This window comes from Scatophagus argus, chromosome 14, assembly GCF_020382885.2.
Source record: "Scatophagus argus isolate fScaArg1 chromosome 14, fScaArg1.pri, whole genome shotgun sequence".
Classification (NCBI taxonomy): Eukaryota; Metazoa; Chordata; class Actinopteri; family Scatophagidae; genus Scatophagus; species Scatophagus argus.
The window spans coordinates 15,708,276-15,727,520 of record NC_058506.1 but is presented as its reverse complement, the minus strand read 5'-3'; the positions used below and the strand labels follow the sequence as shown (position 1 = coordinate 15,727,520).

The window sequence follows — 19,245 nt, the reverse complement described above, 5'->3', positions numbered from 1 at the left end:
CACTCGCAGTATCTGAGATGTGGACATCTGACTTATAGATTACTCTATACTGGATACTTTACAAATAATTTCAAGAAAAAAAACAGGCCAAAAAGTACAAAAATCAATAAACTATCCCTCCCAAAGATTAGTGGCATTTCATCAAGAACATGCAGAAATACACAAATCTGGATCTGTAGCTGCTGGTGCATTAAAAAAAAAGCAGATCTTGTTCCTCGAGCCTCTCCAGCTACTCACGTGCAACACACATTGTGATGACTAGGCTGTGGCATTATGGAGAGTTTAGTAGCCACACCCAAACTCATCATCATCCAGGGTTTGGTCGTCCAAAAAGTAACATATACTAATTATGGCATAAACCCTTTAGAAACGTGAGTTATCCTGGCAGACAACCAACATCCTCTGGCACAGTGAGATGTTGTTTTTTGAAAATATCCTGTATGCAAAGGAACAATTTTTTTTTTCACCATTTTATTCTCAAATTCATGTATGTAAAGTCATAACTCAGCATAAAACCTTTTATAATAACAAATAGGGAGGAGGCTTAAAAACAAACAGAAGTCAAGTTTATTTTACAACAAAACAAGCAACTAGAAGTTTAATAGAATCAAGAGCTTCTAACTTCAAGCTCATTCAGAATTTAACAAACAAAACTTTTATTCAGTATCCTAAAAGGTCTTTTCAATAGTAGACACGGCGTTACTTTATTGAGGCTGTATGCTATACATTTGAAGTTTGACTAAAAATATATTTAGTACAAAATCACAAACTGAACATGAATATGCATTGTTTTCCTCAGATATTTAAAATTTAGACACACAAACTTGAGGAAATGTCACATTAATAGAAATAATAGGGGAAATATTTTTTGAAAACTAATAATGATACTATGGCCAACCCAAACTAATTCATTCTGTGTCATCTCCATTTCTTAGGTTAGCAAGTATGTAACTGTGGGATTTACAGCCCTTGAGGTGTCCCATATCCAGATCCAACCAGCTGTGACGGATTAGAGGTAAAAAAAAAAAAAAGTGGACAGATAAAATTACTTAGGAAAACAAACACCACAATAAAATCAACTTCTTCCATTCCAGTATTTGTTTATTTCTTCTTTTTCTTCTTCTTTGGAGGTCCTTGATCTGAATCGCTGCTGCTTCCTGAGTCTGAGCTGTCTGACGATGAAGAGGAGGAGGAAGAAGAGGAGGAGGAAGAGCTGTCATCGTCGCTGTCACTGCTGCTGTCGCTGTCATTTGAAGAGGAGCTGGAGGAGTCGCTGCTGTCTGATGATGAGTCACTGGAGGAGCTGTCTGAATCACTGCTGCTGTCGCTGGACTCTTTAGTCCTGAAAGCAAGTGGCAGAGCACAAAGGAAAAACATGTTATTAAGGCTTCGGATTGTACCTGTTACAGTCTGGCTATTGTAAAAAGAAAGGTAAACAAAGGCATTTACAGGAGCTATGAATTACTGCACCTGAATTAATCTTGAACTTGAATAGAACAGAGCTATTGTTAATAGTTATAAGTAACACCTTTTCCTACTATGACAAGTCAAAATGTCTGCTGTGAAAAGGGATAATCAGAAATAACCTATCCTTTGAAAAGCAATACACAGAAATGTAAGTGTAAAATAAGTGTAATGTGAAGATGTCACTTTTGGCTCTGGGAAACCGATGAGAAGTTTTTGATGTTTTATGGACTAAACAATTAATCATAAACAATAATGAAAATAAGAGTCACTAGTTGTGAATATCTTTCGACTCTATGTCACTGTCTTCTTTCTTCTAACCGATCAAAACATTTTATGTAAATCAACTGACATCAGCAAATACAAGCTTTTGACACATGTACAACAGTACATCATTCATTCAAAGTACTGAACTGGAGACCCTCACTATTTCAATACAGTTAGATAGTATCTTTTGACATATAAAAGTATTTACTTCTGGTGCTTAATGAGATACAGCAAGTATTCAGCAGTTTTTAAGAATCTGTAGTAGCTTGTAGCTGCCACCAGAGGGAACTGTTACGCCACAATTCTGTCAACAAAGTTCACATTGACTTCTTCGCTGCAAAGTCTTCTACCACTCATAAACATCCTGACACACCTTCCTAGGCAGATTTTCCACACCAATTCAAACTTAAATTTATGCAACTAAGACTCTTACGCAACTTTCATGTGACTCTGGCAACTCACACGTGACCTTATCAACACACTGGCGACAACGTGTGAGTGACCCAAATAAAATGAAACGCCCAGGGACTCTTTTCATCTTTGATAAGAGACATAACAAATTCAAGACTGAACATAGTCGCTTCTAAACAAATTTGTATTACTGATTTTATCAATGTAAAGTACATTACAGGATTATTCCTTAAAATAGTAACGTAATAAGTAGTATGTAGTAGTAAGTAGTAGTTAATAGTAATGTAATAAGAAAAGAAATGTAAAATCCTTTGTGTGACAGTTTTGGTTTGGAACTGTCAGTATGTTATTTAAGTATTTTTAAGTATACTGTACATTAAGTGTGCATCTCTAGTACCTGTTACCAGTACCATATTAGACTGTTACCAGTCTAGTACCATATCAAACACATACCGAGACATAATGTCTGAAGCCAAAACACCCAACACGGTAAACATATGATTTTACTCACTTCTTCTTGACTTTCTTCTCACTTGAGCCTTCACTTCCTGGTCTGTAAATAAAAAAAAAGAAATAAAAAAACGATAGTAGCTGCGTTTTTTAGGAAAGGCTGTGATGAAATTTTGCAGCTTACAGCAGCGAATAACCCATAAAAAGTGACATTAAGTCACCATGGACCGCCCAATAGCAATTCAATCACTCTTCAGTCTTAAACATTCATTTTAATGGCACAAAATAGAATCAACTTTCTGGTGGTGGGTTTGAACTAGTGGAAACACCTTACCCACTAATACTGATGAGTTTGTTTTCATTCTCCTTGAGCCTCTTCTTCATTTCAAATGTTCTTGACGGCCTGTGAACATATTTCCGCTTCCCTGTGCATTCGTAGGTCCAGTGTCCGATCTCCAAACATTTCTGGCAACGCACGTTTTGTTTGTTTGCCTCCCTGTGACGAAACAGACAAATCTGAATGTGGATTAACGACGATAGATGACAAATCAAATCAGCACCGTTACAGCTACATGTCCCCGATTGTTAGTTGTCAAGAACTACTTGACCAACAATCAGTGTTTTTGAAGGTGTTTGCTAATAAAATCCAACATAACGTAGTCAGATCTCCCATCCCCGTGGTTAAGAACTGAGAACGAAAACTACTCCAAGCTTCTGGAAACATCACAGTAAAAAGAAACACACTTCAACTGCTTATAGAGAAGGGTGAATTAAACTGCACCACTTTCAAAATGTCTGTGATTTTTCTTATGTTGTTTGTGTACGTGGTTGAATGGATAGAAAATGAACTATAAAAGACTGACAAATTAATTCCCATCAGCTGCATATGCACACTCGGTATAGGTATACAGATTTTTTTTTTTTATCTAATGGGGCTCTCTTTACATTCATAAATTATTTTATATGTTGCATATAGAAGTCACAATTGTTAAAAACACCAAAAATGACCCCGAACAGGACCAACATTATCTACCTCTCCAGCTTTTTCGTCATGGGAAGAACACCATACGTCTGATTTATCATACCTTAAATGATATTTTGACAGGCTATGTGTCGATGTGGAAATAAGATTATCGGTTGAATTGTCTCCATAGGACAGTTGTTTAAAGCAAAAACAGTCAAAAAACAAATATATTACTCGATAACGTGCAAATTAATTCAGACTAAAAAATAATCGCTGGTTACTTCGTAAATTTGACACTATAATATCGAATAAAATAACTCTCATCGGTTACTTAATTATTAAAGCATATCAGTGATAAGACCAAAACCTAAACGCGTGTTGAGCGCAGAACACAGTCCGAAAAGTAAGCTAAATAATAACGCTGTGCTGTGAAGACAGAACGAAGCGCATTTGTGCTCCCATTAATGCCCGCAGGGTTCGTAATTTACCTCGAATATCTAACACAAGGCTCGGTGAGCTCAATGCGATTTGTGTTTAAAACACAACTTTATTAACAAAACAATGCAATCAACACATTTTAACATAGTTATCTAAATTATACTTACGCTTGCCTTCTGGCTATTATTCTGTGCATGGGAGTCGCCATGTTGCAATTTACTTTTTCTCCTTCGTTGGAATCAGATCAGTACGTATTTCCGGCATGTAGCGCCCCCTATTGGTAGCGATAGTGTACTGTATGTGTACATTTTATCAATAACTCACTGTTCATTAGTGTCAGTAATCATTTTCTATCATTCCTACCATTCATTGATCAAAAAATATGTTTAAACAGAATTATTTAGTTAATTTCAAACATTATTACTGTGTGAAAGAGGAGACGCAAAACAAATGCAAGGTTTTGAAACAGTCAAATGGTGGGTCAAATGTTGCAATGATATTTACAGCAAAACTGCATATCAATCACCCAGAGGATGTAACGTGGGACTGGATTTGATCCACATATTGACCAAATTCAGCTTGGCTGTAATTTCCAAAGTTTTAGGGCATCAGCTACAGCTCTAACATCTGTAAATTCACAGATGCTCTCTGCTATTTATTTTCCACGTAGCAACACTGATTCCACCAACCCCAGTAATATACAATGCATATAATCACTAATAAGACAGCACTATACTGTGTAAAAAGTTTAATGTGGAGCATTTTGGTATCTGTGTCACCAATGTAGCACACCATTCAGCTCTCACTGCACCCACCCATATTTTTTCCCCCCACCAAAAAACATTTAATATTCATTTAATATATTTATTTGTTTTATATTATATATGCTCAAATATAATGCATAGACTATATATTAAACAGCTCAACTAAATAAAAAAGTAATAATTTTCTTCAGTGTCATTCGCTTGAATTCTCTGGTAGAGATATTTAGAATTCGTTTATTTAATTTGATTTTTATACTTAGCCTCAACATGTGTCTTTGACTGTGTTGGACTGCATTTGCGTTTTGTTATATGTCTGTACTGTTTTATGGCAGAACGAAATCAAATTGACTACATGAATGAATTGTTATAACATGCAAAAATAATAATAAACTAATGTCGCAAATAATACGAAAAGTCTTGGATAAAATTTATCTGCTCCTGTGGTTGACTTGTAAAATATGACTTCCTGCTTGCAACACGTTCACAAAGCACACTTAATTTTTGTTGTCCCACACAGAGCTGATCCTAGTTATCATCGAATAAACCAGTCGTTGGATTCACCATCCATTTTGCCTTTAAAGTAGCTGTTAAGGGCCGCCATTATCTCGGCATAATCAGGACTCTTGGAATAATCAATAATCTGCGTGAATTTACTCTGAAACCCGAGAACATACTCTCACATGGTTATAGAAAGGTCCAGATATATCTAGAACCACGAGAATCTCGCGATGACTGCACCCTTCCAGTTCAGATTGGTGCATATCAGTGACACCGGCAACAGTGAGCCGTGTGGATTATGACGAGAAGTAGCCCTACTTAATACAGCTCAACTACTTCACCTGACTTTTACATCCTTTTAAATAGGCAGCTTTACGTTTGTTTTATTTTTCTACGGTCGGCTGTAGACAACGTGATAGCTAGAAAACATCCGTATCGCTGAAAATGTCAGTGGTTGGATTTGACTTGGGCTTTCAGAGCTGCTATGTGGCTGTAGCCCGAGCTGGAGGAATCGAGACAATCGCCAATGAGTACAGTGACAGATGTACACCGTGAGTAATATTACAGAAAATACACCTATTATTTACTAGACCTCTGGGGGGATGGCTACAACAAACTGGTATTTTGCAGTTGTACTGCACAGACAACAGTTGTCTCACCGGTGTTAAAGTACTGCACGTGAATAAGTTATAGCTTTTACTGTCTAGCTACCTTTAGCTCAACTTGCATCCATATGTCTCTCCTTGCCTTATAACTAACTGCCTGTTATAGGTAAATCACTGAAATCTTTTTTTGGCGTGTTAATGGCGAACGTGTAACTATATAGAATTAATTCCTAACATATTTAACTAACACATCTCGTTCAGCCTTTAATCATTCAGCTAGCTAGGTAAGACCAGTTTTTCATTAACACTGTGTTAACGGTAATGTACGGTTTGAAATCGTGCTTCAGTTGCACGGCGAGTAGAGCGGGCGGTGTTGTCCGCCCGCTTGCTGCTGCTCGTGTCTTGAAGGCGAACGCTCCGACCAAGCGGTGTGCCCCGTGTGGTAAACTGTTCGCCTTCCGCGATGACGCCAGCAGCCACTCGTTTGCTGGAATATTCCAGCAATTGTTAGTGTTTTTAAGTGTTTAAATCACTCGTCCAAAACATTTTGGTTATATTAATTTAAAAAAAAAAATATTAAAAATGTCGTCACCAAGGTGTTCTTTCTTGGTTGGCAGGGTACTGTTTGGTTACAGCCTGTACCCAGTGAAAAACAGCAGTAACGCATTTCCAGGGATCTTTTTTGTGCAAAGTGTAGACATGTCTGCGTGTTTTATTGGGGAGATTTTGTTTGTGAGTACAAGAAGAATATTTATAACAAACCAGTATGAGAATATAAAGACTATAAAATATTCCTTTAAGATATTTTGTGTCATTCCATCCTTTATTTGGCATTTCCCTTTATTTCATGTGTTTGGAGTCTTGCAAGTTTTTGAGGAGTAGATAAATCCATCAAATACATGTAAGACCTGTATTAAAAATCATAAGACAGAAAGTTCATAGATTCTAACTTTGTAAACTTAACTAATATAATTAAATAACCATTTATATATTTTTATATGAAAAAAATAACAAACACTTGCTGATAACTTGCTTCTTCCTATTTCTTTCATATAAAAAACTGAGTTTCTGACAAATAAAATGTGGCTGATCTTTTTGTAATTTTTAAGCCTATATTGCCTTTTTTTCATGCGTTATTCTAAAACTTGTGTGCAACATTGCAAAATAATCCATAAAAGTGTTGTAATAATTTTGTAATAAGTACTTTTTCTTTTGTTAGTATGTTCAGCTCTTCACATTGCTTTAAAAAAAAAAAAACAACAACAAAACATTACATCGTACAACTTACTACTTGGATCAACATGTAGCCCAGTGCCTGCTGAGCTACATTAGCAACTGGACTGCAGCTCTGACATCTGTGTTTGATAGGGATGACGATGAAAGGCACGTTTAGCCCACAGCCCACTGGGGTACAAGTGGACTGACCACACCACGTTTAGACAGCGCAGTGTGAACAGTGAGAGCTATGTCAAGCCTCCATGTTACCACACTCCAGGTTTCAACAAAGCTTTCTTTGAAAAAAGTCGGCATCCGTTTTAAGTTTTAAATAATAATGATGGCAATAATAATAAGAAGAATAACAATAATTACGTTATTATAAATTTTGAAAGAATTCACTTTGCACTTGCCACTGTTTGTAAGAAGGTATCTTACAGAAAACCTCTAACCCTGATTATATTACACACTACTAACAACTAACACTAACAAACTGCTGGTGTTGCTTCTGCAGACATGGGAAACAGTGTGTCTTGTTTTGTCTGTGGGTTGGGCTCTGAAATGTCTCGTCATGTGTAGGCATGAGACCATGTGATAATTTTAACTGACAAGTAATTCATTTTGGGTGTATTCAAATTAGTGGATTATACAGAGAGTTTAGACTGCTTGCTTGTAATAGCATGTCAGGTTTTAGCTGAGCATTTTTGTTTGTTTGTTTGTTTTTCTTGCAGGTCATTTGTGTCATTTGGTCCACGAAATCGAGCTATAGGAGCAGCTGCAAAGAGCCAGGTAAAATCAGTTCAGTCACTCTGTTGACATGCTTTGAGTTGCTTAGACTTAAAAGAAACAAACAGAAAATGCATCTGCCTTAATGTTCTTCACTGGAACTTTTGCCTCCTTCATCTTGTCCAGGTGGTGACCAACTGTCAGAACACGGTACAAGGCTTCAAGCGATTTCATGGCCGGGCTTTTGCAGACCCCTATGTCCAGTCAACCAAGTCTAACCTGGTGTACAAACTGGCACAGTTGCCCTCTGGAGCCACTGGTATAAAAGTAAGACCAAGTTCCTCTGCTATATTGTGATTACACAGGTAACGTATGGTAGTGGGAGAAAAAGAAGAAATATTTTTTAACAAAATGTCAAATTAAGATGCAGGTAGCACACACAACAGCTGAGCTGTATTTATCCCTAGTACTGTGTGCTGAACTAGGACAATTAAGAATAAAAAAAGGACACCCACAAGAAATTTAGCAGAGAGTAAGAACAGAAAACAAACAGTGTGTCACTGATTATACTGCATCTCCTTCTCTTAACTGCTCTTTCCTCTGTATCATTGCTCTTTTATGTTCCCATTCTACACAGTCCTCTGTGCTTTTATCCAACAGTCTCAGCTACTTCTCTCTGAAAGGTACACAATGCAGGATGTCTCCCCCCCCCAAAAATAACAAAGATAATCACAAAAATACAAATGATAAAAAGAATCCCTCTCATTCATAGCTTTTGACCCACTGGAAGTGTGTTGCCATGTCCAGGGGAGGCCCTGTCATCTGCTGCTATTGTTATATTTTCTTAGTATTTTGCTATTTTTGGGAGATTTCTAAGCAGTGATTCTGGAGAGTTGATTTTGAGTCTCATTCCTTGATCATCAAATACCAACCTTTTTGGTCGGTGGCTGTTTGACAACCTGCGAATGAGACTCAACAATCAACTATCTTTTTCATAATCACTTTACTAATGTCGACAGATTCTGCAAAGTATACATATAAGTTCTTATACATATTTTCTGGGCATTTTGCCACTTCTAACATTATTTTGTGTGTCTCTGAACCAGCCAGCTCCGTGCTTAAATATGGAATATTTACTAAATTCTCCTGATCTTTAAACATAAGCCATAGTGTTTGCAGGTACACAAGTGACAGTGCCTGACTTACACACTCCAAACACACAGCCTGCCACGATTTTGTGTCCCTGTGGAGATGTGAGTCCACAGAAGAAATGACAAATCCTGGAAGACTGCATCAACCCGTCGTTGCAGAAATCTGTTCTATGTCTGTTTTCAGTCTGATAAAATGCCTTTAGTGAAACTGTGGTGGTCCTTTTCATTGCTCAGGAAAAATATATCCTATTCATTTGACTAATTTGTCAACATCTTTCTAATTCTCACTAATTCTAGGTGATGTACATGGAGGAGGAGAAAGTGTTCAGCATCGAGCAGGTGACTGGGATGCTGCTGACCAAACTGAAGGAGACTGCTGAAAGTGCACTGAAGAAACCGGTTGCAGATTGTGTCATCTCGGTAAGCGTCTGCAGGGGTTTCACAACATCAGCAGGCCATCTGAAAATCTATAAAAGTTTTAAAATAGATTTGTCAGTGCAGTGCATTTGATTTCTCACTATCCAGATCTAAAGAGATGTCTTTTTTGGCTTATTTTGTAGCAGCATATCTTACCTAACAAATATCTAACAAGGTGTTAATTTACTTGTTGGAACCCTGACACAGCTTATTTTAAGATGTGACATTTCACTAACAAGGCTTCGAGAGATGTGTGACTCACTTTGCCTGTTGTACTTTCTGCCATTCTCTGTACTTAAATGGAATATCTCTCCACATTTACATCCTGCTATTTTGAGTGGCAGCTATTAATGGCATCGTCTCACATTTTTCATTAGTTTGGGCAATAAGCTGCCTCTAATGTGTATAAATGTATTACCACCTGTTCATGTGACATGTTGAGCTTGAAGCACTTCACCAGATGTCTTGCCTGAAAGCTTTATTTGCTCCCTTGCACCTTGTTGGTGAAGAGTGGGATGTGTGTGTGTGTTTCTTGCTGTGCTCAGTACATGAATTCAGCAGCAGCATCTGTTATGTAATGTTACAGATCTCACACAGAGTGGTTTTTACTTTTCACTGGTCCTAAATCTACGGCTTGCGTCACCCTCGGAGACGGATAACATGTTATTATTACTGTGGTCAGTTGCTAAATTTAGCCCAGGAGCTTTTCCACAAGGAGATGTTTTGTTTTGGCACCCGGAGTAACTAGCTTGGTAACGTTATCCAGACATCTTGTGATGCATGAGTTTCACTTGTCTGTCTTCGGCTTCTTATCTATGCCATAGAGTAATACCATGTCTGTATTTTTTGTTATTGGTGGGTCTATTTAAATCCCTCATTCTGAGGCTATTGGCCCTAGTACCTTCACTCACTGAGACTTATAAATGTTTTATATTAACATTGCATTGTCTTCGCCATCCCAGGTCCCGAGCTATTTCACCGATGCAGAGAGGAGATCTGTCATGGATGCGGCTCAGATCGCAGGCCTCAACTGCCTACGACTAATGAATGAGACCACTGCAGGTACACTGAAATATACTCTGTGCAGGACAGGCAACGTGGGTTTGTTTGTAACAGGTCATCCATAATTGGACTTTTAAAAGACTGTGCTGTGAAGGGCTATTTTGTGTGAAATAGGTTTTTATTAATATCTTGGAGCAGTCGTCTCTGTTAAGAAAGCAACAAGAAGAAAGTACTGAGATGTTAACATAAGAATATGGCTGTCTGTTGCAGTGACTCTGGCATATGGCATCTATAAGCAGGACCTGCCAGCTCCAGAAGAGAAGCCCAGGATAGTGGTGTTTGTGGATGTGGGCCATTCGGGTTACCAGGTGTCAGTTTGTGCCTTCAACAAGGGAAAGCTCAAGGTGAGTGATGAATAATTTGTGCCCATTTTGAAAAGCAATACTGAAGGGATACAGCAATATGTGCTTGTCAGTATTGGTAATTTTACTTCTCATGTGGGAATAAACAGTGCAGTCAAGGATGAGACCTATGAGTTACAAACATTCAGTCAGCAGAAAAAAACATTTAACCAACATGTTGCACACTTGATTGCTTATTAACAGAGCATTTTTTTCATGTATGTGGGCTTAGCAAGAAGCCAAAACCAAAAGCAGAGTGATTTATTCAAAAAGTTGCAGGTACTTGAGTAATATCAGAATTGAATAGAAAGACTTGAGCAAATTAGATACCTTAGTGAGTAATGTAGCTAATGGACTCTGTTTAAATAAAACATATGCACCGAATAGAAAAATAAAATCTTGAGCATTTTTTTTTTAAATTGTCACATGCATCCTTTCTAGACATACAGATATGCAGTGATATGTTATTTATCCAGTAGTCTGATACTTTGCCATCCCCTCAAATGTTTACCCTCCGCCACCGTCAGATCCTGGCTACTGCGTTTGATTCGGAGCTTGGCGGCAAGGACTTTGACGACATTCTGGTCAACCACTTCTGCGAGGAGTTTGCAAAGAGGTACAAGCTGGACGTGAAGTCCAAGCCCCGGGCTCTGGTGCGACTCTATCAAGAGTGTGAGAAGCTCAAGAAGCTGATGAGTGCCAACTCCTCCGACCTGCCTCTCAACATTGAGTGCTTCATGAATGACATTGACGTTTCGGGTAAACTGAACAGGTGAGATGAAAAGTTACTTAAATAATTAGACCCACAACAATAGATTTGACAAAAAATTATCAGTGAGAAACTTGTGCAATTGTTGTTTTAGATAAACCAGTGAAATAAAGCTGCCTGTTCATTCTCTTTATTGATTATGTGGAGCTTTTAGTCTTTTTTTTAGTTTTCTTTTCTATGGACTAGTCTCAGAATGTTAAAGATGGCTATTATAACTAAGCAGAAATTAAAAATTGTGTTGATATAATTAGAAATGACTTTAAGAGGTACCCAGCATCCAGTTACCTGTCTCACACTGTTCCTGAGTGTGTGTGTGTGTCTATTAATAATCTATGACCATGTGTCCCCAGAGGTCAGTTTGAGGAGATGTGTGCGGGGCTGCTGGCCAAAGTAGAGGGTCCCCTTCGCAGCGTCATGGAACAAGCCAGTGAGTAAATCTGACTTTAATAGCAGCTAGACTATCCCCATCAGCACGTGTACACTCGCGTAGATGAGGTTCAGTCTTGTCCTTTTGCTGAAACAGCCCTTCCCTCCAAGTGCTGGCAGCACGCCCGCCTTTCTGCCTCCATTTAATCTTTTCATGCTTCCTCTGTATCTCTGCTTACTCTTGATTGGTCCTTCTGAGACGTCATATGGCAAATAATCAAATAAAAATATAAGAGTTGTACTGTTAAGGTTTGGCGAGAAATGTGCTTTCACAGAAGGATTTTAACTTAAAGTCTGGATTTAACATCACTAATGTGTGTTTTACGCTTCTATTTATCGATCAGTTTGATCAGAGTATTGGAAATAAAGTCAAGCTGCGACTCTAAAACTAGCCTGTTTCGTATCATCCTTGTCCCCTGCTTCCTGTATCCAGAGCTGAAAAAGGAGGACATCTATGCAGTGGAGATCGTGGGCGGAGCCTCCAGAATTCCCGCCATCAAAGAGAGGGTCGCCAAGTTTTTCGGCAAAGAGCTGAGCACCACCTTGAATGCAGACGAGGCCGTGGCCAGAGGCTGCGCTCTGCAGGTACGGCTCACCTGTCACGACCAACACACTGGTCTGATGGGAGAAATGTGACAACATGCACAACAAAACTTGTTTTTCTTTTTTCATTTGATTGGAAATTGAATATTTGTGTTGCAAACTTGTCGTTGATCTAAATAAGAAAGCATCTTCACACCAAAATTTGTTAACTTGTGTTTCTTGTTATTTTTTTCTTCCCCTCAGTGTGCTATCTTGTCACCAGCATTCAAAGTCAGGGAGTTCTCCATCACAGATGTTGTCCCCTACTCCATCTCCCTGAAATGGAATTCAGCCGCAGAGGAGGGACTGAGGTATGATCTCTGTTGGGCGTCAGCAGCTAATGCTTGAATCTCACTCAGTGAGCACACCTTTGTGCTGCCATTATTGTTTCAGACATATTTACCTGTACCTGCAGGATTTTCTGCCACACCTGCACACACCCTGAGTCCATTTGTACCATGTGTGTCCACTATCTGGAATTTCTACAAGTAGCATTCACATGTTACTGAATTCTCTCTTTTTACTGCAAGACAAAAGACAGAACATTGACAGGATAACACAAGAAAAACAAAACGTGAACACAGGACAACTAACTGAAGTTTAGCCAGAAGATTACTTCTGAAGATAACTTTTGTTGTTTCATTGATCTCTTTAAGCTATGTTTTTTCTTTTTTTGTTTGTTTTTTTTTTTTTTACAGTGATTGCGAGGTTTTCCATAAGAACCACGCAGCTCCATTCTCCAAAGTTTTGACTTTCTTCCGGAAAGAACCCTTCACCCTTGAAGCTTACTACAACAACCCAAAGGAGTTGCCCTACCCCAACAGCTCTATAGGTACTGCAAGTGCAACTTCAGTTAGAGATAAGTGGGCAATAATGAGTATGAAATAAGTCTTCTTGTATTTGTTTTAGTGGGGAAAAAAAGGTTATACTTGATGGAAAAAGGTCAGCGTTAAAACTGAAAAGTAGTTTCTGGTATGCAGCTGCTTTTCAGTTCGAGTGACTCCAAACTTTAAGCATGCAGACATTCAGCCAACTCTGTTCATCTTTTAGCCACAAGATATGTGGTATAATACTCAAGATGCAAAACCGTTATCTGTGACTCAACTTTCCACACCCTTCCTCGTTGGTCTAAGGGGATATTCTCACCTATTCTAACCCGTGACCCTTTCCTCCCCACCCCTACAGGGCAATTCCTGATCAAGAATGTGGTTCCTCAGGCGTCTGGGGAGAGTGCAAAGGTCAAGGTGAAAGTTCGGGTCAACGTTCACGGGATGTTCAGTGTAGCAAACGCCTCGCTAGTAGAGGTTGTGAAAACCGCTGAGGGAGAAGAGCCAATGGAGACAGACCAGATAGTGAAGGAAGAGGAGGTGTGTACTGTGTGTCTTTGCACTGAGTGAAAGAGAATAATGACGTGTGTGTGTGTGTGTGTGAGAAAAAGACAGAAAATCGCAGATGTATTTCTGGTTTGTGTTATGTTTGCTTTTTTTTCTCTTCACCTCAGTGATCCTGTTCACACACAGTCTGGCCACACCTTGGATTTAAAAACTGTTCATGTCATCACTCTGGAATTTAGATGCCGTGCCGTAACAAGCTTAGGTCTCATTGGGTTGCATTTATGTTTCTCTAGTACATCTTTGTAATTTGTTTGGCATTTTTATTTCGGGTTGTTAGTCGCCATCTGTCTCCCAGAACCAACTGTTGGACCACTGGGCTGTTTCTCCAAAGTAATGTTTCGTGTTTGTGGAGAAGATGGACACAATCAGCACATGGCCTGTTAATCCCATTAAACACAATACATCTGCCACACAATGAGGCTCAGGCAGAAATTGACAACTGAAATTATTTGCACAAACCAACTGAATCTTGTCAAATTAATATCAGTGTTTGAACCTTACAAATACGTAGTCGGCTATTGACTCAGTGGTTTTTGGTTTTGACTTATGTTGAAATTTTCTGAACCCAGAGTTTGGATGAAAACCAGCAGCAAAATATCCCATGTTACTTTAATATTTTTTTATGTGTTGTGTTTTCTTTTGTTACTGTGTGTCAGAACAAAATGCAGGTGGACCAGGAGGATCAGAAACTTCAGGCTGGAGACTACGGAGACAAGAAATCAGAGGCAGAGGAGATGGAGGTAACCTTGTGCTGGGCGATAAAGCATTCATCATAATGTCAATAAAGTTTCTGTACTGCGTGTGGCAGAATTATGCTGCTGTCTGTGGGCGCTAGACAGGAGGCAACCCAAACGGCCTGTCAGACGTGGAAACCAAGTCCTCTAAACTAACACATGCTACAGAGTCACAGAACCAAAGCTTTAGTAAAGTTGTCCAAAGCAGGCAGTAAAATGTAAATACTATTAGATTAAAATATCATAAATAGAATAGAACATATTTTAGCAGCAGCACCATTTTAACATGACAGGACGTATGATTTGTCTGATGTCTAAATAGAGAAAATCAGCATTTCATAGAAATGGCACATATCAGAATAAATAATTCTTCATATGTGTCATATGGAAACTCTTCTCAGGAAAGCATTTTCAGCTATATCGCCCGGCACTAAGGTAACCATTAAGTATTCTAACTTGTTATACAAGTTAGAACATATTAACAAAATATTCCATACTGGAAGTTCAACAATCGGTGAAGGATATTGTTAAGCAGTCACACACACACACACACACACACACACACACACAAATACAGTTTACAGAAAGAATTTGCTGTAGTTAAATATGCGTGAGAGGGAACCTTGAAACACGATTTGGACAAAACCGCTATATAACTTCAGCTATTTTACCACGTTCAACACTAGAAGACAAGCAGGTGTAAAATTATCCAGAGTTAGTCTGAAAGATATAAATAAGGGCAGTGAAGTGCTTAGCACTGTGGCCTCACAGCAAGAAGGTTCTGAGTTGTCAAACCTGGGATCCCCGAACCCTGGGATTCACCACAGTACCAATTATGTGTGCCAAAGTTGTATAATTTTTTTTCTCTAAATAATTGGTTGTATTTATGCAAACTAAACTGATTTTCTCTCCCTTTTCAGACGACAACAGAGGATGCCAAAGAAAAGAAGAATGACCAGCCCCCTCAGGCAAAGAAGCCCAAAGTGAAAACGAAGACAGTGGAGCTGCCTATAGAGAACAATTTACACTGGCAGCTGTCCCCCGATGTACTAAATATGTTCGTGGAGAATGAGGTAATGCCCTAAAAATCACCAGCAATGTCTGGCATTCACCCACAGTATTTGTCCAAGCAATGTGCAAGTCAGATTTGCTGGCCTTGTTTTCCCTTAGTTTTAGCTTAAGACGAAAACAAATGACAGTGAGGCGTTTATTAGTTTGTTTGAGGTATAATCGCTGTGCTTTATCTCATGGTACAATAACAAGACTTTATTATAAAACATCTTCAAATTACAAACTTGATCGTAAAAGTTTTTCTCTTTACTAAAGGTGTTTTCCTCCTTGTTATTTTTAGATTTATAGAAGCTCTTTCCCACTTTCTCAAGCTTAAATTTAGACATATCAACATGACAACACCTGTTAAACTCGTTACGCTCTATGTTAAAGGTACCGTATATTACATAATATCAGGAGGCAGACAGTGTAGCATCAAATATGTGAGAAGTCTCATCCTTATGGTTTTGTCTGCTGCTGCCCTTCAGCTGACTGATCAGTAACATTTTTGTGACTTTTTCAGGGTAAGATGATCATGCAGGATAAGCTAGAGAAGGAGAGGAACGACGCAAAGAACAACGTAGAGGAGTACGTGTATGACATGAGGGATAAACTGCACGGTGTCCTGGAGAAGTTTGTGAATGAAGCCGTGAGTACAGATCGCACTCGAGACCTGAACATAGCTTTCAGTGGGCTTGAAACTAAAAATTCAGATGTTGTATTTCGTGCTTTGTTCAATTGCGTTCATTTTAAGTGATTTCAATCTCACTTCTTGTACAACATGCAGGATCGTGACGTATTTTCATTAAAACTGGAGGACACAGAGAACTGGCTGTATGAAGATGGAGAGGACCAACAGAAACAAGTTTACATTGACAAACTGGCTGAACTTAAGGTAATAAATGAAATAGTAATACTTTAATTCAAAACTCCTACTGTACAGTTTTGGAACTTGACGTGGCCTAATCCTCTACAATATCACTATTTTTCAGAAGTTAATTGGTTGCTTTTTGGCATTAAGTGGTGAATTTCTTCTTGTGTGTTGTCTTACTGGATTACTGACTAAAACTGATGTCATCCCTTTTTACAGAAACTTGGCCAGCCAATTCATGAGAGATACATGGAAGCTGAGGAGAGGCCAAAAGCATTTGAGGAGCTTGGCAGACAGATCCAGCAGTTCATGAAGATCGTTGAAGCGTACAAGGCAAAGGTAACCTTTCACAAAGAGCCAGTTTGGTTTTGTTTGTGATAGGTTGGAGCAGCAGCACTCCTTATTTTATTAGTATAACGGAGCTATTTTAAGATAAGATAGGCCTTTATTAGTACCACAGTGGAGAAATTGTCATGTTATTATAAATTCTCATTTTAGGAGCAGTTAATGCGGTTGTAGGTTAGATTGTTGAACAGTCGCCAATCTCTTGAAATTTACCTTCTCTTCTTGCAACAGGATGAGCAGTACGATCACCTGGATGAACTGGAAGTGACTCGGGTGGACAAGCATGTGAATGATGCCATGGTGTGGATGAACAGCATGATGAATCAGCAGAATAGTCAGGACCTCACACTAGAACCTGTGGTCAAAGTTCAAGAGATCCAGGCCAAGACTAAGGTACATTCAAGGCACATATGTTACCTCAAAACACAAAGCTTGAGGATATGAAACTGTTTAGGTAGGTAGGTATGTTTAGGTAAAATGTTTTGCTAGCAGTGATATCACCAAATCCACACCCTGTAGATTTGTTAATGTGGAGAACCGTGATGAGCTCATTATCACATTCTGTGGCCTCATATTTTAAGAGGATGCATATTGAACATTCTGTCAGACATGCACAAAACATTGCGATCTTGAAGGCCAGCTGCAGTTTTGCAATAGTGGCAAAGAAATGTGAAAAAACAAACCAAGCCTTCATTTTACAAATTGACTGTAGAAATTCTTGTAATTTAATTTAAAAACTCTGGGGAAATAGTTCTTCTCTCCTTCCTCTAACGAGTGCTTTTGTTCCCCCCCCGTTAAGGAGCTTTATTCAGCCTGCAACCCCGTGGTTTCCAAACCCAAACCCAAGCCCAAGGTGGAGCCTCCTAAGGAGGAGAAGACAGAGAACGGGCCTGTCAATGGGCAGGAGGCAACAGAGAACCAGCCGTGCAACCCCGACAAAGCCACATCTGCAGGCACGGAACAGGGACCAGCGGAGAACAAGCTCCCCGAAATGGACATTGCCTAACTGTTGCAGCTGCCACCTCTGAGTTTCACCTTCGTTTGTCCTACTACCGGCCCTCAGTTCTGTCATTCTGAGATTACCACCGATGGCACAGCAGTCTCTCTCTTGAAGACGCAGACAGGGGCGTCCCTAATCAGTACTATTCATCAGTCAGCCTCCTCATTTCTCATTTTCTCTGATGAATATTGCATTGCATTGACTACTTTATGACATAAAAGTTGTGGGATGGATGCTTTTGCCGTATTGCCATTATGTTATAGATTGTTTTGTTCAGTGTCTTCTGAGCACATTTATGCTAAAGAATGTCAGATCTGAAAAAAATTGTAAGCAAGTGGCTGGGCAGAAGAAAACTAGTAATACACCCACGATTCATGAAAATGTAAAATACTGCAGTATATCTAAATAAGGTATAGACACAGTGGCACATGCAGAAGAACATGGATTGTTCCAAGTTGTACATGACAAGTAGTGCTTGTTTTTTTCCACTGCAGATACTTCTAAGTGCTGGATTATAATGTTTAAAGTTTAAAAGGACAAGAAGGATGTTTTGTTGAGTTTACTTGTACTGTATGTTAAAACGAGATACTCTAAGTTACTGTCATGCAGGATTTCATTGTTTGGCTTTCCTCTTTAAGAAGCAATGGTCCTTTGGTTGTTCTCTGGTAGCCTTGTATTGTTCTTTTTCTACTTAACAGTGTGAGGGCTGGTCCAACAAATCACCTTCTGGGTGCTGCTGTTGTTGCCACATCACCAAAAAAAAGCAAAAATAAATCTTGACCAAAAAAAAACAGCATGTGGTGTGAGAAATGGCTTATTGACAAGGATTCATTATTGAGAGTTTGTACATCTCCTGACTTCAGTTTTCATGATTTCCTGAATTTAATGCTTCAGTTTAAAAATTCGGTTCACTGTGTGACCTTTAAACCTGGAAATTTTTTTAGTTCCTTTTATTTTGTCATGACAGAATTTGTCCAGCCCCACTGGCAAGTGACAGTATAGATACGGTAGCTATAAAATAACATATTTCATGAGTGTCAGGTTGCTATACACTAGATAATAACACTTGCAGTAAGTAGACCAGGAGGACATTTCAGTCCAATATTGACACACTACTGCTGAAGTCCAGATTCAGCTTATTGATTTGACAACCAGGATTGCACAATAAAATGATAGTTGGAGTCCTTTTATGCTTCTTACAAAATATAAATGAATAAAGTGGAGGGTATGAATTCAGGAAGATAAGATACGATAGGTCTTCATTAGTCCCGAAATGGGTGCCAGTTATGTTCTGGGCCCTT

The 19,245-nt window shown here is 38.9% G+C and overlaps 2 protein-coding genes across 2 annotated transcripts; one reads left to right on the top strand and one right to left on the bottom strand.

Annotated features, from left to right (window-relative positions):
- Window positions 1–544: 544 nt before the first annotated feature.
- Window positions 545–4,313, bottom strand: zcchc10 (zinc finger, CCHC domain containing 10). Its single transcript, XM_046411646.1, has 4 exons — window positions 4,162–4,313; window positions 2,927–3,088; window positions 2,654–2,695; window positions 545–1,342 (listed from the first exon to the last, which is right to left on the bottom strand). The coding sequence occupies exons 1-4, from the start codon at window positions 4,200–4,202 to the stop codon at window positions 1,102–1,104; spliced, it is 486 nt and encodes a 161-aa protein (XP_046267602.1). The 5' UTR covers window positions 4,203–4,313; the 3' UTR covers window positions 545–1,101.
- Window positions 4,314–5,489: 1,176 nt separating this feature from the next.
- Window positions 5,490–18,752, top strand: hspa4a (heat shock protein 4a). Its single transcript, XM_046410476.1, has 19 exons — window positions 5,490–5,807; window positions 7,808–7,865; window positions 7,989–8,129; window positions 9,251–9,373; window positions 10,333–10,432; window positions 10,643–10,776; window positions 11,301–11,545; window positions 11,893–11,969; window positions 12,402–12,553; window positions 12,755–12,861; window positions 13,249–13,382; window positions 13,736–13,917; window positions 14,601–14,684; window positions 15,599–15,751; window positions 16,252–16,377; window positions 16,516–16,623; window positions 16,819–16,938; window positions 17,176–17,337; window positions 17,744–18,752. Exons 1-19 carry the CDS (start codon window positions 5,701–5,703, stop codon window positions 17,948–17,950), a joined length of 2,520 nt encoding a protein of 839 aa, XP_046266432.1. The 5' UTR covers window positions 5,490–5,700; the 3' UTR covers window positions 17,951–18,752.
- Window positions 18,753–19,245: the final 493 nt, after the last annotated feature.